Source organism: Nerophis ophidion, linkage group LG12 (assembly GCF_033978795.1).
Source record: "Nerophis ophidion isolate RoL-2023_Sa linkage group LG12, RoL_Noph_v1.0, whole genome shotgun sequence".
Lineage (NCBI taxonomy): Eukaryota > Metazoa > Chordata > Actinopteri > Syngnathiformes > Syngnathidae > Nerophis > Nerophis ophidion.
In genome coordinates, this window is record NC_084622.1 from 45,473,866 (window position 1) to 45,496,679 (window position 22,814).

Sequence of the window (22,814 nt, forward strand, 5' to 3'; positions counted from 1 at the left end):
AAAAATAGTGAAACAAAAATGAATATTATCAACAACAGTATCAATATTAGTTATAATTTCAGCCTAAAAGTGATTAAAAATAGTCATATTTTTGGTTCGTTTAATAGTTAAATCAAATTTACATTATTCAATCAGTTGATAAAACATTGTCCTTTTAAAAAAAAATCTCCTACTCTGCTAGCATGTCAGCAGACTGGGGTAGATCCTGCTGAAATCTATGTATTGAATGAATACAGAATCCTTTTGAATCGGAAAAATATCGTTTTTGAATGGAGAATCGCATTGAATCGAAAAAATCAATTTATAATCGAATCGAGACCCCAAGAATCGATATTGAATCAAATCGTGGGACACCCAAAGATTCGCAGCCCTAATATATATGATACTATGTATACACTATATATAAATACAGTTTAATTAGTTTAATATATTTATAATAACAATCAATAGGATAATTAGTGTAATTAGTATTAGTATATAATTAGTATGGAATAATTTTTTCAAATTTTCATATTTTTTCATGTTTTTATATATGTTATATTTATGTCCTTTTTGTCCTTAAATCAATCAATAATTTATAGCAACATTGATTTTTCAATCCATCCATCCATTTTCTACCGCTTATTCCCTTTTGGGGTGGCGGGGGGCACTGGCGCCTATCTCAGCTACAATCGGGAGGAAGGCAGGGTACACCCTGGACAAGTCGTTACCTCATCGCAGGGCCAACACAGATAGACAGACAACATTCACACTCACATTCACACGCTAGGGCCAATTTAGTGTTGCCAATCAACCTATCCCCAGGTGCATGTCTTTGGAAGTGGGAGGAAGCCGGAGTACCCGGAGGGAACCCACGCATTCACGGGGAGAACATGCAAACTCCACACAGAAAGATCCCGAGCCTGGGATTGAACCCAGGACTGCAGGACCTTCGTATTGTGAGGCAGACGCACTAACCCCTCTTCCACCGTGAAGCCCAACATTGATTTTTAGTCATTATTATTTTTTGAGGAATTATAAAAAAAAGTGTGGTTATTAGAGTCAACAATACAACTGTTTCTCATTGCATTTTATCTATTTGCTCTTTTATTCCACGTTTTAATGTTTAAAAAAAAAGATGTGTATATATATGTATATATATATATATATATATATATATATGCATATATATATATATATATATATATATATATATATATATATATACATTTGAGTATTTTTAGAATGATATGCTGCGAGTTGGTAAAACATTAGCTCCGGGCCGCAAATGGCCCCCTGGCCACACTTTGGACACCCCTGACTTAAGGTAAGCAAATCCGTAACCTTCCTGTTTTATTTTCTGCAGGCGTGTCTCAATAAGTCATATTAAATAGTGGCTGTGAGAGGAATATGTGTGCAAAGCCTGCTGTTTGAGCAAGATTATAGGACAAAGGGGCAGCCAATTTGTTTCCTTAGGGCCATTTAATGTGCCATTATGGAGACATTATAGAGACGTGCCAACCAATGTTGCAGCACCTCTCCAGACACACTGTGTCCCCTAAAAGTGACAGTAAATTAATTTATTGGTGCCTTGTTGCATGTTTAAAGTCATCTCTTGAGGTCTCTGTCTTTGTGTTTCGCATCTAATTAGCCTTTGCTCGCACAATGATTGGGCTGTGTTTATGACTCTGATCTGGATTACCATCGTGTGCATGTTTACATCTTGGACTGATGGTCCGAAAGTATGTTCAGGAGCGATTTGATGACATTTTGCTACAACATTAAGGGGTTAGTTGAAGGTGCCATAGGTCAATCAATCAATCAATATTTACTTATATAGCCCTAAATCACTAGTGTCTCAAAGGGCTGCACAAACCACTACGACATCCTCGGTAGGCCCACATAAGGGCAAGGAAAACTCACACCCAGTGGGACATCGGTGACAATGATGACTATGAGAACCTTAGAGAGGAGGAAAGCAATGGATGTCGAGCGGGTCTAACATGATACTGTGAAAGTTCAATCTACAATGGATCCAACACAGTCGCGAGAGTCCAGCTTTCTTGTGCAATCAAATGATCAAGGCCAATGTTAATAAGAGCAGGAAGAAGAAAAATGTTTTTGAATAAACACATATGTTAGATCAGTGGTTCTCAAATGGGGGTACGCGTACCCCTGGGGGTACTTGAAGGTATGCCAAGGAGTAGGTGAGATTTAAAAAAAATATATTTTAAAAATAGCAACGATTCAAAAATCCTTTATAAATATATTTATTGAATAATACTTCAAGAAAATATGAATGTAAGTTCATAAACTGTGGGGAAAAAAATACAACAATGCAATAGTCCAGTGGTTCTCAACCTTTTTTCAGTGATGTACCCCCTGTAAACATTTTTTTAATTCAAGTACCCTTTAATCAGAGCAAAGCATTTTTGGTTGAAAAAAAGAGATAAAGAAGTAAAATACAGCACTATATCATCAGTTTCTGATTTATTAAATTGTATAACAGTGCAAAATATTGCTCATTTGTAGTGGTCTTTCTTGAACTATTTGGAAATAAAGATATAAAGATAACTAATATCTTGTTGAAAAATAAACAAGTGATTCAATTATAAATTAAGATTTCTCCACATAGAAGTAATCATCAACTTAAAGTGCCCTCTTTGGGGATTGTAATAGAGATCCATCTGGATTCATGAACTTAATTCTAAACATTTCTTCACAAAAAAATAAATCTTTAGCATCAATATTTATGGAACATGTCCACAAAAAATCTATCTGTCCACACTGAATATTGCATTGTTGCATTTCTTTTTACACTTTATGAACTTGCATTCATATTTTGTTGAAGTATTATTCAATAAATAAATTTATAAAGGATTTTTGAATTGTTGCTATTTTTTGGAATATTTTAAAAATATCCCACGTACCCCTTGGCATACCTTCAAGTACCCCCATTTGAGAACCAATGCAATATTCAGTGTTGACAGCTGGATTTTTTGTGGACATGTTCCATAAATATTGATGTTAAAGATTTCTTTTTTTGTGAAGAAATGTTTAAAATTAAGTTGATGAATCCAGATGGATCTCTATTACAATCCCCAAAGAGGGCACTTTAAGTTGATGATTACTTCTATGTGGAGAAATCTTTATTTATATTTGAATCAACACTAAAAAATGGTCCCTAGTGTGTGAATGTGAGTGTGAATGTTGTCTGATTATCTGTGTTGGCCTGCGATGAGGTGGCGACTTGTCCAGGGTGTACCCCGCCTTCCGCACGATTGTAGCTGAGATAGGCGCCAGCACCCCCTGCGAACCCAAAAGGGAATAAGCGGTAGAAAATGGATGGATGGATGAATCACTTGTTTATTTTTCAACAACTTTTTAGTTATTTTTATATCTTTTTTTCCAAATAGTTCAAGAAAGACCACTACAAATTATACAATTCAATAAATCAGAAACTGATGATTGTGCTGTATTTTACTTCTTTATCTCTTTTTTCCAACCAAAAATGTTTTGCTCTGATTAGGGGGTACTTGAATTTAAAAAAAATGTTCACAGGGGGTACATCACTGAAAAAAGGTTGAGAACCACTGTGTTAGATTTTACGGAGTGACAAGGAAATAAGTCAGGGCAAATTGATATATGCAGATTGCACAAAGTTGTATGCTCTTTGTGTATTATTTCAATTAGAAGAGAGATCACATGGAGTGCCGGCGTGATGCTAAAGCAGCTGACAGTTAATCCCTCAGGAGAGGAAACAAGCTGCAGCTAATGTCACATAAGTTAGATGTCTGTTGTGATGTGGCACTCTCCACAGGCTAAATTTGTACAGATGTTCTCCCTCGTAAATCGTCACTCTGAAGTAACTTTGTGACAGCTTGCAGACGGGTTTCCTAAACTAAGAAAGTAATGAATTGCATAAACATTGACATTGTAAAGCGATACAATAAAAAGGCAAGGAGAATTGATTTATTTTACCAAACAGCCTAATTGATAATGACTCAAATATATTACGGCGAAGGTCCTGAGTAGTCCTGGGTTCAATCCCGGGCTCGGGATCTTTCTGTGTGGAGTTTGCATGTCGTCCCCGTGAATGCATTAGGGTAAGGGTTAAACCCTAACCCTAACCCTAACACCTGGGGATAGGTTGATTGGCAACACTAAATTGGCCCTAATGTGTGAATGTGAGTGTGAATGTTGTCTGTCTATCTGTGTTGGCCCTGTGATGAGGTGGCGACTTGTCCAGGGTGTACCCTGCCTTCCACCCGATTGTAGCTGAGATAGGCACCAGCGCCCCCCGCGACCCAAAAAGGGAATATGCGGTAGAAAATGCTATGGATGGATGGATAGTATTAAAAACATTGTAAATGCGAAGCTTCAATGAAAGATCAATCAATCAATATTTACTTATATAGCCCTAAATCACTAGTGTCTCAAAGGGCTGCACAAACCACTACGACATCCTCGGTAGGCCCACATAAGGGCAAGGAAAACTCACACCCAGTGGGACGTCGGTGACAATGATGACTATGAGAACCTTGGAGAGGACAAAAACAATGGATGTCGAGCGGGCCTAACATGATACTGTGAAAGTTCAATCCATACTGGATCCAACACCGCCGCAAGAGTCCAGTCCAAAGCGGATCCAACACAGGAGCGAGAGTCCCGTCCACAGTGGAGCCAGCAGGAAACCATCCCAAGAGGAGGCGGATCAGCAGCGCAGAGATGTCCCAAGCCGATACACAGGCAAGCGGTCCATCCTGGGTCCCAATTCTGGAGGAGCGGTCCATCCTGGGTCCCGACTCTGGACAGCCAGTACGTCATCCATGGCCATCGGACCGGACCCCTTTCACAAGGGAGAGTGGGACATTGGAGTGAAAGAAAAGAAACGGCAGATCAACTGGTCTAAAAAGGGAGTCTATTTAAAGGCTAGAGTATACAAATGAGTTTTAAGGTGAGACTTAAATGCTTCTACTGAGGTGGCATCGCGAACTGTTACCGGGAGGGCATTCCAGAGTACTGGAGCCCCAACGGAAAACGCTCTATAGCCCGCAGACTTTTTTTGGGCTCTGGGAATCACTAATAAGCCGGAGTCCTTTGAACGCAGATTTCTTGCCGGATAAACAGTAGTAATGATAATAATGCTAATGAATTATATTTTATATGGCACTTCTGTAGATACTGGACGTGCTTTACTGGGAGAACTGAGAACCCGTCATTCATTCAGTCCACATTTACACATTTATGTTGGTAAGCCACATATGGCCATAAGCATTAATGATTTATTCAGAGCTGAGATTAAATACGGCTAAATTCATCAACAGATCGATACATCCATCAGTTTTGTCAGTTCAATTTTATTTCTGCAATCCTAGATTGCATCAAGGGTACAGTACTTCATGTCATCGCCCTCGTAAAATTCATATTATACTACTGGGTATAATCCAGTAATATGTTCAACTGAGGACGTTGGAGAGTTTTGACGGAGGTGACCAGCATCATAAGTAGCTATTTTTTATTTTATTATTTTTTTATATCAAGGCCATTATTTTTTTGATGAGGACAAAGGCTGTAAAAAATGATAAAGATGTAATGTTTTAGTTTTTTACTTTTAATTAGTGTTGTCAAGTGCCATCTATCCATCCATTTTCTACCGATTGTCCCTTTTGGGGCGGCGGGGGGTCGCTGCAGCCTATCTCAGCTTCATTCGGGTGAAAGGCGGGGTACACCCTGGACAAGTCGCAACCTCATCGCAGGGCTGACACCTAAACCTGCAGCCATCAAACCAGATCCCCTCAACGCAATGACTGTTTTTGTTTTTTTTTCCCCAAAAATACTGTACGTTGTTTGTAACCCGCAGCTAGCTTGGCTAACGCTAACATACTACAAAATTCCACATGCTTTGATTATAAAAGTGCTAGTCTGTAATTACGTGAACACACCAACTTGTACCAGGTGGTGGTGTTAAAAGTCATGTTTTATGGTCTCAAATTGCTATCCCCCGTCGTTCGCGTCATAACCCAACTTTTTTTGGCCTTGCTTTCCTGTTAAAAATTAGAAAAATATCACCAAATATTTTTTTTACCTGAAGCAATCATGACAATGATTGTGGCGGTTAATGATGCCGCACGTTTAAGCCAAGTTTTTAACTTTTTAAAGGATTTTTGAAAAAAACCGATTAATCAAACTTTTGAATTTAGATTCATCGTTATTAATCACAGTAAATTACTTGCTGACATAATTTTTATAAATCTAAAAAAGACGCCAATATTGGGACACAATTGCAATTTTATGTAAGAATGTCATACAGGGACATGTTTTTAAAGGCCTACTGAAAGCCACTACTAGCCACCACGCAGTCTGATAGTGTATATATCAATGATGAAATATTAACATTGCAACACATGCCAATACGGCCGCTTTAGTTTACTAAATTGCGATTTTAAATTTAAACGTCGCGTAATGATGACGTGTACGCAAGACGTCACGGGTTTTTAGGAAATATGAGCGCTGCGCACACACACAGCTAAAAGTCGTCTGCTTTAACGGCATAATTACACAGTATTTTGGACATCTGTGTTGCTGAATCTTTTGCAATTTGTTCAATTAATATTGGAGGAGTCAAAGTAGAAAGATGGAGTTGGGAAGATTTAGCCTTTAGCCACACAAACACACGGTGATTTCTTGTTTAAAATTCACAGAGGTGAAACTTTACTATGGATCAGAGGGAACATGGATCCCGACCGAATGTCAACCAGCAGGTTTCGGTGAGAAAATTGTGGTAAAAAGTCGCTTCTTACCGGAGAAAAGCTGAGATTGTGCCGCCCATAAAGCTGCCGTCGACTTCCCTGAGACACTGCCCGTCAACACACCCATGGACACACCCCTCCGACTATCAGGTACTATTAAACTCACTAAAACACTAGCAAAACAATAGAAAGATAAGGGATTTCCCAGAATTATCCTAGTAAATGTGTCTAAAAACATCTGAATCCGTCCCAATGCTATCGCGTTTTTTGTTGTTGTTTTTTTCTAGTCCGTCGCTATCAATATCCTCAAAAATGAATCTTTCATCCTCGCTCAAATTAATGGGGAAATTGTCGTTATCTCGGTCCGAATAGCTGTTTTTGTTAGAGGCTCCCATTAAAAACAATGTGACTATGTGAGGAGCCATCAACATGTGACGTCATCGTCTGCCTTTTCCGGTAGAGGCAGGGCTTTTCTGTTAGCACCGAAAGTTGCCAACTTTATCGTGGATGTTCTCTACTAAATCCTTTCAGCAAAAATATGGCAATATGGCGAAATGATCAAGTATGACACATAGAATGGACCTGCTATCCCCGTTTGAATAAGAAAATCTCATTTCAGTAGGCCTTTAATGTTTTACTTGAATGTATGTTATTCATTTACTTAAAACCGGGCAGCACTTTTTATATAAAGTTCTGTCTGGGTTTATTTTGAAGCAAACTTTTTCCAACAACAGTTAGTCCCCTCACTCAAATTGCAATACCATGTGCATTGACCATAAAGCAGGTAACCATCTGCAGTTAAGATAAAGAACCCTCTGCGCTCAAAATAAAACAAATGAATAATCTATAACTATGTGAGTGTGAATGTTGTCCGTCTATCTGCGTTGGCCCTGCGATGATCTGGCAACTTGTCCAGGGTGTACCCCGCCTTCCGCCCGATTGTAGCTGAGATAGGCGCCAGCGCCCACCCGCGACCCCAAAAGGGAATAAGCGGTAGAAAATGGATGGATATACATATTTTTTGCACTATTTTTTTGGTGGTTGATCACATGAGTTAGTTATTTTTGACAACCCACTTTTAATATAATTGTATTCAAACATTGTACATGTTTTTGTTGTTGTCATGGGGTTTTATGTGTAGAATGTAATGGAAAAAATATATTTATTCCATACAAACAGAATATGGCTCAAGTGGAGCCCTATGGATACTTCCAGATGCACATATAATTGAGGAAGTGCTTAGCAATGAGGTGAGAAAAAAAAACGCATAAATGTGTTTATCTTACAGCATAAAACATTTGACAGGACAGCAAAATAATGAATGTGGGCTTTTTGTGTTTTATGTAATTCTACACCTTATATGTTATTGGAATTACAAGTACACGGAATGGATCCTTGGTTTACAAATGTAATTGGTTCTTGAACATCCATCCATCTATCAATTTTCTTCCGCTTATCCGAGGTCGGGTCGCGGGGGCAGCAGCCTAAGCAGAGAAGCCTATACGTCCTTTTCCCCAGCCACTTCGTCCAGCTCCTCTCGGGAGGCCAGTTGGGAGACATAGTCTTCCCGAGGTGTCCTGGGTCTTCCCTGTGGCATCCTGACCAGATCCCCAACCACCTCATCTGGGTCCTCTCAATGTGGAGGAGCAGGGGCTTTACTTTGAGCTCCTCCCGGATGAGAGAGCTTCTCACCCTATCACTAAGGGAGAGCCCCGCCACGTGACGGCCGCTTGTACCCGTGATCTTGTCCTTTCTGGGTGAGAACCATGGACTCAAACTTGGATGTGCTGGTTCTCATTCCAGTTGCTTCACACTCAACTGCAAACCGATTCAGTGAGAGCTGAAGATCCTGGCCACAAAAAGCAGAGACCTAAACCTACAACCACCAAACCGTATCCACTCAACACCATGACTGCGCCTAGAAATGTTGTCCATAAAAGTTATGAACAGAATTGTTGACAAAGGGCAGCCCTGGTGGAGTCCAACCCTCTCTGAAAATGGGTCCGACTTACTTCCGGTAATGCGGTCCAAGTTTTGACATTGATCTTACAAGGATACCCCATACTCTCTGAGCATACCCAAAGGACTTCCCGAGGTACAAGGTCAAATGCCTACTCCAAGTCCACAAAGTTCATGTAGACTGGTTGGGCAAACTCCCATGCTCTCTCAAGGACCCTGCCGAGAGTAAGAACTCTTGAACAGGGAGCTTAAATAGAAACAATTGTATACCTAAGAAATGTTCCCCATAAAAATCTATGTAAACATCAATAATGGGTTCCTTCTTCGACGAAAGTCCATATTTTAGTACGTTTTTTTCTGCGTTTAAAACAATATATATCACTACAAATAAATGTGTATCAACAAATATAACAAAGGAGTGATGATCAACTTTCTAATTAATAGTAAAGTCAAAACAACAACTAGATCATGGGTGTCAAACTCTGGCCCGCCGTGTATTTTCATTTGGCCCTTGAGGCAATATCAAATTAGCATTAGAGCTGGCCCGCCGGTGTTATACAGCGGCGGTGTCGCTGTAACACCGCATTCACCGCTAATACTCATACTTGCTAACCCCCACCCCCGATTTTCATAGGGGGCAACCATTCTCCCAAATTTCTCCCGATTCCCACCTAGACAACAATATTGGGGAGTGCCTTAAAGGCACTCCCTCAAGCGTCCTCTAAAACTTTTCGTCATGTCTGCTTTTCCAACGTAAAAACAGCATGCCGGCCTAGTCACATGATATACTGTATGTGGCTTTTACACACACACACACGCTAATTCAATGCAAGCTTGGTCAACAGCCATACAGGTCACACTGAGGGTGGCTGTATAAACAACTTTAAGACTGTTACAAATATACGCCACACTGTGAACTAACACTAAACGAGAATGACAAGCACATTTCGGGAGAACATCCGCACTGTAACACAACATAAACACAACAGAATAAACACACAGGATCCCTTGCAGCACTACCTCTTCCTGGACGCTACAAAATTAAAATGTATTATCAGCCTGTGGGAAAAGTTTTTTTTGATATTTACCTGAGAAGGCTGCAAATAGAAAAGAGGCATTCAATTTCTATTTAAATTTGATTTGATTTGCCATTGCTATTTTTAAATTATTAGTATTATTTGAAACTGGATTTTGCATGTCACTATAAAGTTATATAAGTCTCGCTTGTTCAATATTCAATGCAAAACTTGTTTGGGTCCTTATTAAAAGGTTCATTTGTTCAACCTTGGCGGCTTTGTTCAGTTTAAAATGTTGGCCCACTCTGTATTTGAGTTTGACACCCTTGAACTTGATGAACTGTCTTCATTTGCAGCAGCCCTGCCGACACACACACACACACACACACACACACACACACACACACAGTCACTAGCCCTGTGGTGCACTCACAGTTCAAAATCACAAAACGTTTTAACTTTACCACCCAATGATTAAAAATTACAAAAAAAAACGGACTTAAGCTTGTTGGTTAAATGCGTTTGAATTCAGCGAAGAATGAGCGACGGGGAAAATGGGGGAGCAGTGACGACAACGCTGTGGATACTTCCTGAATGTTTCAATTCGCTTGTCCATTGGTTTCTTTGGAATCATACTGAGCTAGCAAATCTACAAAATTTCTGTTGAAAGGCTAAAAAAACACTTAAAATCAAACAAAGTAGCAATTAGCACAGTAGCTAACAACAACAATGCTCTGCTGATCAGCCCAACCACAATGAATGTGCTGCCAGGCACAAAATGGCTGCGAGGCAGGCACACAGTTGGTGGATGAAACATTTGTACACTAAGACAAGGTTTGTACAACAAAGCAAATGTTTTTGGTTTGTGGTTGGGATAATGAGGAGTTCGCAAATTGAAGTTCCTCTCTATGTTCAAAAAATAAACGGTTCAACCAACTTCTCACTATCCAGAAAGTAGATTCTATTTTCTTACCATGCTTAATATTTCTCAGCATTCACTTACTGTGCCATCCTCTAGGTTAGCAGGCCTCGAATTTTATCTTTTTAAGGTCAAGGCAGCCCTGCGATGAGGTGGCGACTTGTCCAGGGTGTACACTGCCTACCGCCCAATACAGCTGAGATAGGCTCCAGCGATTTCCCGCGACCCCAAAAGGGACAATCGGTAGAAAATGGATGAATGAAAGTCAAGGCAAGTGTTGCCTTAAAGGAGGGCTCACATTGTAGGGCACCAAGGCAAACATTATTTTCTTTCGAGGCAGGGGCTCCAAAGCGCATATACATATACTGTATAAATATGTATATATATATATATATATATATATATATATATATATATATATATATATATAATTTTGAAAATATTGAGGACATTTAAAATTACCGCAATAATAGCCTTGATAAGAAATGCTCCTAATATATATATATATATATATATATATATATATATATATGTCAACATTTCTTATCAAGGTTATTATTATTATTGGGGTAATTTTAAGTGTGCTCAAAATAATCAAAAACTACTTACACTGAAATCCTTTAACCAAGTAGCGAGGCGTGTGTATTGTAGAGTCTTGGAAGATTTAGTGCTGCAAGGGTTTCTGGATATTTGTTCTGTTGTGTTTATCTTGTGTTACAGTGCAGATGTTCTCCTGAAATGTGTTAGTCATTCTTGTTTGGTGTGGGTTCACAGTGTGGCGTATATTTGTAGCAGTGTTAAAGTTGTTCATACGGCCACCCTCAGTGTGACCTGGATGGCTGTTGACCAAGTATGCCTTGCATTCCCTTGTGTGTGTGAAAAGCTGTAGATGTTATGTGTCTGGGCCGGCACGCAAAAGCAGTGCATTTAAGGTTTATTGGCGCTCTATACTTCTCCCTACGTCCGTTTAAACAGCTGCGTTTTAAAAAGTCATAAATTTTACTTTTTGAAACCGATACCGATAATTTCCGATATTACATTTTAACGCATTTATTGTCCGATAGTATCAGCAGGCCGATATTATCAGACGTCTCTATTTGTTTTCAAAACAAAGTCCATAGAGTCGCTGCCATGCTTCCCGACCTTAACGGCTCAGTTCTCTCGTCCAAAGGCAAAACCTAGTAACTCACTTCTAGCTGATTTGGAGAAAACAAAGGAAAACCAATCTATCTTGATGCTGTCTTACAAAGATCTACAAAGTCATCCAACGTATAGATGTTTTCTTGAGCTTTCATTTTCTTGCCGATTGAGCCATGGATTGAATCTGCTCTCATGAACGTGTGTGCCCTTTCTCCAGATATTTGATCACAATCTCGGGTGGGCCCCATTTTGCGTTTGCACATTGGGCAAGAGCCGTGTACAGCGTCCAGTTTTTGTTTTGACCTCCACAGTTATCTGCCCAAAAGAGTATGCAAGGGGAAGAATCAAGAACAATACATTTAATGAAGGTGCTTGCAACGTCCTGGGCCAATCTTCCAAATATCCCCTCCTGCCATAATATCACATAATCAGGTTGACCGTCGGCCCCCATTCGTGCAAATGTCTCATTAAAAAAAATAAGGCGACTGACAAAGAAGCTCCGATTGGTCCCTTGAGATACTAGGTTTTTCTGTTGTATCTACGCAGTTATGTGGTAGTTGCTAGGTCCTGCCATGCGCGTAACAGCTTACTTACGGAAGAAATGACAATATCGCATACACTAATGTAAAGCATATCACCTAGGAACTCCAAAATTATTATCAGCTCAGTTTTGACCAAAATTGAGTTACTGGGTTGTGCCTTTGGACGAGAGAGGTGCGCATGCGCAGACCCTGCAGCGTTTCAGTATTCAAGACGTATACAGTTGCCTAAAATAGATTACTAAATGACGGCTTTTCGGTAAACACAAATGTAAACGGTGTCAGTAACCGTCTGGAATTTTATTGCTGTCAATCATTTTACAGTTTCTCGTTACATCCCTGCTCCATTAACAAGGAAAAAGTCAAGGGCGGTCCTGGCATGTTGTTGCCGTAAATGTTGGTCAATTCTTAGGGCATCACGGCAAATGACAAGGGCGGTCGCAGCAAAAATTCCAGCCCTGGGTTAGTACAAAATTAAAATCCAGACAATATAGTGTAGAAAAGTGACCTTACAATTCAAACAAATCTTTATTGAGTATATATTATAATATCCTCTACACCGTCAGTGGTGACTGCAACATGTGACATTTATATTTTTATGGTGGATAACCCTTCTAGTGGTCTCTTTAAAAGAAGGTAAGCCCCTCGCTGTGTTAAGAGGCAATGAATGCCTGCTAATGAACTCCAACGTCTGGGGCTGGCTCCCGATAGCTCAGCCAGTTGGCTGGTGGCTGTCTGCAAGATGAGAGGGATGATATTAGCGGAGGAGAGGATGGGAAATGGAGGAAGAAAAGGCCACAGCAGGGGGGCTGTCATACCTTGTAGCATTTCACCTTTGAGGAGGGAGCCTCTGGTTTCTGCATGAGTTAGATGAAAGATCGGAGTGATGCAACAAGCAGGGGGGTCACTTGTCAAAGGATGAAGGTGCTGAGTTACAGTTGTGATCAAAATTATTCAACCCCCACTCAATTTTGGTGTTTTAGCAAGTTGGACATTTATTCCGTATTTTGTTTATAGTCGTATCAAATAAAGATGTGTCATATAGACAAATGCAACTTAAATTGTAACACTGTAGTTTATAAAATACCAAAAAATGACATTTTTCTTAATATCTCATTGACAAAATGATTGAACCTCTAGTTACATGCATCTTTAGTACTTAGTAGAACACCCTTTGGCAGTAATGACATCCTTCAAAGGTGATACATAAGCTTCTTGCAAGCATCTACAGGTATTTTAGCCCATTCCTCTTGGGCAAAGGCCTCCAGTTCATTCATATTCTTGGGCTTGTGTGCTGCAACTGCCTTCTTCAAGTCCCACCGCAGCTTTTCTAGAGGATTTAGGTCTGGCGACTGTGAAGGCCACTCCAGAGTCTTCCAGCCCTTCTTCTGCAACCACTCTGATGTTGATTTGGAGGTATGCTTGGGATCTTAGTCCTGTTTGAAGGTCCAACCTCTCCCAACCCTCAGCTTCGTCACTGACTTCATGACATTTGCAGCTAATATATCCTGCTAGGAAATAGAATTCATAATGCCTTGAACGCGCTGGAGATTCCCGGTACCTGAGGCAGAGAAACAGCCCCAGAGCATGATTGACCCCCCACCATGCTTAACAGTAGGAAAGGTGTTCTTCTCTTTGTAAGCTTCATTTTTTCTCCTCCAGACATAACGTTGATTCACAGACCCAAAGAGTTCCACTTTTGTCTCATCACTCCATAGAACAGTTTCCCAAAACCTTTGGGGTTTGTCTAGATGATTTTTGGCATACTAGAGTCTATTTTCCTTGTGCCTGGTAGTCAGAAGTGGAGTTCTGGCATGGAGGCCTTCATCTCGTAGTGCGCGCCTTATTGTCTGGGACGAAACCTGCGTTCCCCCTCTGCAATGTCGGGTTGTAGTTCCTCAGCTGTTACCCGGGGGTTTTTCACCACTGTACGCTTCAAAAACCGGACATCATCCTCTTTCTACCACGTCCAGGTAGTGTTTCCACTGTGCCTTTAGCTTTAAACTTGTGAATTATGCTCCCAACTGTGTCTCTTGGAATGTGTAATGTCTTTGCTATTTTCTTATATCCATATCCTTTCTTATGAAGAGAAATTACCTCCTCTCTTGACTTCTTTGACCGCTCCCTGGACTTCACCATGTTGCAAATACACCATTGACCATCTACAAGAAGCTGAGCGTCACAGTCTTTTTCAATCACTTTAATTGTTGCTCGTTATGGTTCTAATCACATCTACAGGTGTTTTCAACACCTGATTGAAAAGACCTTATTCAAATTCTGTTCTTAAGAGTTATGATCTTCAAGGGGTTGAATAATTTTGTCAATGAGATATTAAGAGAAATTACATTGCTTGGTATGTTACAAAATATAATGTTGTAATTCAAGTTGCATTTGTCTATTTAATGCATCTTTATTTGATATGACTATAAACAAAATACAGAATAAATGTCCAACTTGCTAAAATATCAAAATTGTGTGGGGGTTGAATAATTTTGATCACAACTGTACCTGTGTGAAGTTGCCCCACCTGCCCCCACCTTGTCCAAATCTCCCCAAACGTGTCCCAATCGTTTGTGCTGCAAATTTTTTGTTTGTGCCGTTGCAGTTCTTAAAGGCCTACTGAAATGAGATTTTCTTATTTAAACGGGGATAGCAGGTCCATTCTATGTGTCATACTTCATCATTTCGCGATATTGCCATATTTTTGCTGAAAGGATTTAGTAGAGAACATCCACGATAAAGTTTGCAACTTTCGGTGCTAAGAGAAAAGCCCTGCCTCAACCGGAAGTCGCAGAGGATGACGTCACATGTTTGATGCCTCCTCACATATTCACATTGTTTTTAATGGGAGCCTCCAACAAAAAGTGCTATTCGGACCGAGAAATCGACAATTTCCCCATTAATTTGAGCAAGGATGAAAGATTCGTGTTTGAGGATATTGATAGCGTCGGACAAAAAAAAAAAAAAAAAACCTAAAAAAAAAAACCACGATTTAAACACATTTACTACAATAATTCTGGGAAATCCCTTATCTTTCTATTGTGTTGCTAGTGTTTTAGTGAGTTTAATAGTACCTGATAGTCGGAGGTGTGTCTCCACGGGTGTGTTGACGTGCAGTGTCTCAGGGGAGTCGACGGCAGCTATGGACGGCACAAGCTCAGCTTTTCTCCGGTAAGAACTGACTTTTTAACCACAATTTTCTTACCGAAACCTGCTGGTCGACATTTGGTAGGGATCCATGTTCTCTTGACCGCGCTCTGATTGATAGGAATGTTTCACCTCCAGGAATTTTAAACAAGGAATCACCGTGTGTCTGTGTGGCTGAAGGCTAAAGCTTCCCAACTCCATCTTTCTACTGTGACTTCTCCAATATTAATTGAACAAATTGCAAAAGATTCAGCAACACAGATGTCCAAAATACTGTATAATTATGCCGTTAAAGCAGACGACTTTTAGCTGTGTGTGTGTGCAGCGCTCATACTTCCTAAGAACCCTGACGTCCTGCGTACACGTCATCATTACACGACGTTTTCAAGACGAAACTCCCGGGAAATTTAAAATTGTAATTTAGTAAACTAAAAAGGCCGTATTGGCATGTGTTGCAATGTTAATATGTCATCATTGATGTGATCCAGCCCCGCACTTTGTCCAAATCTCCCCAAACGTATTCTATTTGTCTGTCTGTGCTACATTTGTGCTGCTTGGAGCGCAAAAACTTATTTTGTGTAACTGTTATAGTTTTTAAGTTATTAACATTTCAATATTCATAACTAATATCCCCCCAACCTGGTCAAAATCTCCCTTAACCAGTCCAAATTATTTGTGCTGCAAAAAAATAGGTATTACCAGTAGAGTTTTTAAGTTATTAACATTTGTACCCTTTTTTTAATTTTGTTGTACAGCAGGGGCGCTCACACTTTTTCTGCAGGTGAGCTACTTTTCAATTGACCAAGTCGAGGAGATCTACCTCATTCATATTTTTAATTCATATTTATTTATTTATGAAAGAGACATTTTTGTTAACAAGTTAATGGTGTTTAATGATAATACAAGCATGTTTAACACACATAGATTCCTTTCTTTCATGAAGACAAGAATATAAGTTGGTGTATTACCTGATTCTGATGACTTGCATTGATTGGAATCAGACAGTGGTGCTGATAACGTCCGCATTTTCAAATGGAGGAGAAAAAAAGTCCTCCTTTCTGTCCAATACCACATGAAAGTGGTTGGATTTGGCATCTCATTTGTCCAACTTGCATACTTAGCATATGTGTGTGGCCCTTTAATGTCTGGCAGCAGGTGAGTGACGTCAGTGAGTGTGCGGGTGGGCAAGCAAGTGAGTGTGCGGTCGCTGAGGGCGGGGGAGAAATACATTGGCATCAAACTCCGTAGCTTGCTAGCTTTCTGAGACTCTTATTTTGTTAGCACAGGCAGGATGAAACAGGTCTTTTATGGTGAAGACAGGAAGTGTGCAGTCGCTCTTTAGAGTTTTGACAGTAGGTACGGAGTCTCTAGAAATAAAATGTGTTTCTCTGCGTCCGCCCTGTTAGTGATTTTTTTCTTAAATATGAGCTCGCAGCAGCCAGCGTCATCTCACAAGATCCTCGGGTGCCGAGAATGTCAAACAACTGACGAAAGTGAAGTCTTGGTATGATTGAGGATTGCTCATTTTTATGTCTATTTTTTAATGCCTGGCTTGAGATCGACTGACACACCCTCCGAGATCGACCAGTAGATCGCGATCGACGTAATGCCCACCCCTGTTGTACAGTATATACGTATAATGTAAGTCCGATTCCACGGTTCTCTCCCGGAAAAGGGTGGAGTGCCATCTCCGGGTTGGGGAGGAGACCCTGCTCCAAGTGGAGGAGTTCAAGTACCTAGGAGTCTTGTTCACGAGTGAGGGAAGAGTGGCTCGTGATCGGTGCGGCGTCTTCAGTAATGCGGACGTTTTACCGATATGTTGTGGTGAAGAAGGAGCTGAGCCGGAAGGCAAAGCTCTCAATTTACCGGTCGATCTACGTTTCCATCCTCACCTATGGTCATGAGCTTTGGGTCATGACCGAAAGGATAAGATCACGGGTACAAGCGGCCGAAATGAGTTTCCTCCACCGGGTGGCGGGTCTCTCCCTTAGAGATAGGGTGAGAAGCTCTGCCATCCGGGAGGAACTCAAAGTAAAGCCGCTGCTCCTCCACATCGAGAGGAGCCAGATGAGGTGGTTCGGGCATCTGGTCAGGATGCCACCTGAACGCCTCCCTAGGGAGGTGTTTAGGGCACGTCCAACCGGTAAGAGGCCACGGGGAAGACCTAGGAAACGTTGGGAAGACTATGTCTCCCGGCTGGCCTGGGAACGCCTCGAGATCCCCCGGGAAGAGCTAGACAAAGTGGCTGGGGAGAGGGAAGTCTGGGTTTCCCTGCTTAGGCTGTTGCCCCCGTGACCCGACCTCGGATAAGCGGAAGAAGATGGATGGATTGAGTATATATATTGTTTATGTATGTATTGTATATGTAGTATATAATATATCAGTATATATTATATCTATATATAGAATATGTAAATATTACATATATGTTATATTTTATATTGCTACTATGGTACATTTTTAGGGCTTCACGGTGGCAGAGGGGTTAGTGCGTCCGCCTCACAATGCAAAGGTCCTGAGTAGTCCTAGTTTCAATCCGGGGCCAGGGATCTTTCTGTGTGGAGTTTGCATGTCCTCCCCCTGAATGCGTGAGTTCCCTCCGGGTACTCCGGCTTCCTCCCACCTCCAAAGACATGCACCTGGGGATAGGTCCCTCCCACCTCCAAAGACATGCACCTGGGGATAGGTTGATAGGCAACACTAAATGGTCCCTAGTGTGTGAATGTGAGTGTGAATGTTGTCTGTCTATCTGTGTTGGCCCTGCGATGAGGTGGCGACTTGTCCAGGGTGTACCACACCTTCCGCCCGATTGTAGCTGAGATAGGCGCCAGCGCCCCCCGCAACCCCAAAGGGAACAAGCGGTAGAAAATGGATGGATGGATTGTACATTTTTAGTCTACTTTATACCTTTTGGTTTCGCCCTGTTCTTGTGCCCTTGTGTGCATTATCCTTTTCATCCTTATCCTTTACATCAGGGGTCACCAACCTTTTTGAAACCAAGAGCTACTTCTTATTTACTGATTTATGTGAAGGGCTACCAGTTTGATACATACTTAAATAAATTAACACAAATAGCCAATTTACTCAATTTACCTTTTAATAAATCTCTCTCTCTCTCTCTCTCTCTCTCTCTCTCTCGCTCTCTCTATATATATATACATATATATATATATATATATATATAAATATGTATGTATATATATATATATATACATATGTATATATATATATATATATATATATATACATATATATATATATGTATATGTATATGTATATATATATATATATATATATATATATATATATATATATACATATATATATATATATATATATATATGTATATGTATATATATATATATATATATATATATATATATATATATATATATATATATATCCATCCATTTTCTACTACTTATTCCCTTTTGGGGTCGCGGGGGGCACTGGCGCCTATCTCAGCTACAATCGGGCGGAAGGCGGGGTACACCCTGGACAAGTCGCCACCTCATATATATATATATATATATAAATGTATATAAATGTATTTCTGTCTGTCATTCTACGGAACGTGTTGTGTAGAGAATGAATGATGTAAAAATACTTAATTGAACGGTTTAAAAGAGGAGAAAACAGGGAAAAAATGAAAATTAGATTTTGAAACATAGTTTATCTTTAGTTTCGACTCTTTAAAATTCAAATTTTAACCGAAAAAAAACAAGACAAAAACTAGCTAATTCGAATGTTTTTGAAAAAAATAAAAAAATAATTTATGGAACATCATTAGTAATTTTTCCTGATAAAGATTAATTTTAAAATTTTGATGACATGTTTTAAATAGGTTAAAATCCAATCTGCTTTTTGTTAGAATATATAACAAATTGGACCAAGCTATATTTCTAACAAAGACAAATCATTATTTCTTCTAGATTTTCCAGAACAAAAATTCTAAAGGAAATTCAAAAGACTTTGAAATAAGATGTAAATTTGATTCTACAGATTTTCTAGATTTACCAAAATACATTTTTTGAAATTGAATCATATTAAGTTTGAAGAAATATTTCACAAATATTCTTCGTTGAAAAAACAGAATCTAAAATGAAGAATTAAATTAAAATGTATTTAGTATTCTTTACAATAAAAAAAAAAAAATTTACTTGAACATTGATTTAAATTGTCAGGAAAGAAGAGGAAGGAATTTAAAAGGTAAAAAGGTTTAAAAATCCTAAAATAATTTTTAAGGTTGTATTTTTTCTCTAAAATTGTCTTTCTGAAAGTTATAAGAAGCAAAGTAAAAAAAATAAATTAATTTATTTAAACAAGTGAAGACCAAGTCTTTAAAATATTTTCTTGGATTTTCAAATTCTATTTGAGTTTTGTCTCTCTTAGAATTAAAAATGTCGAGCAAAGCGAGACCAGCTTGCTAGTAAATAAATACAATTTAAAAAAATAGAATCAGCTCACTGGTAAGTGCTGCTATTTGAGCTATTTTTAGAACAGGCCAGCGGGCGACTCATCTGGTCCTTACGGGCTACCTGGTGCCCGCGGGCACTACGTTGGTGACCCCTGGTAGATTAAGGCTTGACTCTCAGGTGTGTAATCACATGTTGCTTCACTTTCATCTAGTTTGTACAGCACACATGAGAAGTGCATTCATATTTCATTAGCGTGTACATATTTCTTGCTTCCAGCCACAGAGACCTGAAGCCGGAGAACCTGCTGCTCGATGAGAAGAACAACATCAGGATAGCAGACTTCGGTATGGCTTCTCTTCAGGTTGGAGATAGTCTGTTGGAAACCAGCTGCGGGTGAGTAAGAACATATTCTCTAGCATGCATTCGACCCTTAAAAGTTAGTGAAGGTACAAACTAATAACAGATGGAGGGACGCTCATGTATCGGTTCCATGTTCTGATGCCATGGCAGGTTGAGGATGGACAGACGGTGTTTTCTCACAGTGTGCCATGGCTGCGAGCAGGGCCGAGGCCATGGCCACACATTACTGTCTCCTCACATCAGATGCTGGGTTTTATGACATCCTAGTCACGAGCATGCTGGGCCCATCAATCCCACAATGACTGCAATGAAGTGGAAAAGTCACTTTCAAAGTGGCAGGACTGCACACACCTTTAATTGAACCCTGAAGTGTAGTGAACAGCGTGCGAGGTCGGACGGGTCCACAAACTAAACTTAAAGACCTACTGAAAGCCACTACTAGCCACCACGCAGTCTGATAGTTTATATATCAATGATGAAATATTAACATTGCAACACATGCTAATACGGCCGCTTTAGTTTACTAAATTGCAATTTTAAATTTCCCGTAGAGTTTGTTTTTGAAAACGACGCGGAATGATGACGCGTGCGCGTGACGTCCCGGGTTGCAGGGGACACATATTAGCGCAACACCATTTGCGGCTAAAAGTCGTCTCTTTTCATCGCGCAATTAAACAGTATTCTGGACATCTGTGTTGCTGAATCTTTTGCAATGTGTTTAATTAATATTGGAGAAGTCAAAGTAGAAAGATGGAGTTGGGAAGCTTTAGCCTTTAGCCACACAAACACACGGTGATTCCTTGTTTAAAATTCCCGGAGGTAAAGCTTTACTATGGATCAGAGCGGTCAAGCGAACATGGATCCCGACCACTTGTCAACCGGCAGGTTTCGGTGAGAAAATGGTGGTAAAATGTCGCCTCTTACCGGAGATCAGCTGAGCTTGCGCCGTCCACGCAGCTGCCGTGACTTCCCTCAGAGACTGGCGGCAACACAACCATGGACACACCCCTCCGACTATCAGGTACTATTTAATCTCACTAAAACACTAGCAACACAATAGAAAGATAAGCGATTTCCCAGAATTATCCTAGTAAATGTGTCTAAAATCATCTGAATCCGTCCCAATGCATTTTTTTTTCCTAGTCCTTCGCTATCAATATCATCATCCACAAATCTTTCATCCTCGCTGAAATTAATGGGGAAATTGTTGTTTTCTCGGTCCGAATAGCTTTTGCTGCTGGAGGCTTCCATTATAAACTATGTGAGGACGTGAGGAGCCCTCACCCTGGTGACGTCATCGTCTGCTACTTCCGGTACAGGCAAGGCTTTTTTATCAGCACCAAAAGTTGCAAACTTTATCTTCGATGTTCTGTACTAAATCCTTTCAGCAAAAATATGGCAATATCGCGAAATGATGAAGTATGATACATAGAATGGACCTGCTATCCCCTTTTAAATAAGAAAATCTCATTTCAGTAGGCCTTTAACACTTGGTGGTTTAAGTTCTGTTGGTACACAAAGGAGCAACAATAAGGATGTCATTAACATAGAAACTGCTGAACTGGAACTGAGGCAAGATCATTGCTTTTTTGTCCAAAACCAGTGAAGCTGGCACGTTGTGTAAATCGTAAATAAAAACAAAATACAATGATTTGCAAAACATTTTCAACCTATATTCAATTGAATGGACTGTAAAGACAAGATACTTAACGTTCGAACTGGAAAACGTTGTTATTTTTAGCAAATATTAGCTCATTTGGAATTTGATGCCTGCAACATGTTTCAAAAAAGCTGGCAGAAGTAGAAAAGTTGAGAAAGTTGAGAAATGCTATTGGGAACAGGTGGGTGCCATGATTAGGTATAAAAGCAGCTTCCATGAAATGCTCAGTAATTCACAAACAAGGATGGGGCGAGGGTCACCACTTTGTGAACAAATCGTCGAACAGTTTAAGAAAACATTTCTCAACGAGCTCTTACAAGGAATTCAGGGATTTCACCATCTACGGTCCGTAATATCATCAAAAGGTTCAGAGAATCTGGAGAAATCACTGCACGTGAGCGATGATATTACGGACCTTCGATCCCTCAGGCGGTACTGTATCAAAACGTGACGTCCGTGTGTAAAGGATATCACCACATGGGCTCAGAAAGACTTCAGAAAATCACTGTCAGTAACTACAGTTTGTCACTACATACAGTATGTAAGTGCGAGTTAAAAACTCTACTATGCAAAGTGAAAGCAGTTTATCAACAACACCCAGAAACACTGTCAGTTTCGCTGGGCCCGAGCTCATCTAAGATGGACTGATGCACAGTGGAAAAGTGTTCTGTGGTCTGACGAGTCCACATTTCTAATTGTTTTTGAAAACTGTGGACGTCGTGTCTTTTCGGACCAAAGAGGAAAAGAACCATTGGGATTGTTATAGGCGCGAAGTTCAAAAGCCAGCATCTGTGATGGTATGGGGGTGTATTAGTGCCCAAGGCATGGGTAACTTACACATCTGTGAAGGCACCATTAATGTTTAAAAGGAACATATATGTTTTGGAACAACATATGTTGCCATCCAAGCAACGTTATCATGATT

At 40.0% G+C, this 22,814-nt stretch overlaps 1 protein-coding gene across 6 annotated transcripts in view; it reads left to right on the forward strand.

Moving 5' to 3' along the window:
• Window positions 1–22,814, forward strand: part of LOC133563489 (serine/threonine-protein kinase BRSK2) — a 554,636-nt gene that overhangs the window by 396,779 nt on the left and 135,043 nt on the right. For all 6 annotated transcript variants that reach the window (XM_061917646.1, XM_061917648.1, XM_061917647.1 and 3 more), the window contains exon 5: window positions 20,146–20,262. In XM_061917646.1, the coding sequence (XP_061773630.1) occupies window positions 20,146–20,262 (117 nt within the window). The remainder of the gene's footprint in view (window positions 1–20,145; window positions 20,263–22,814) is intronic.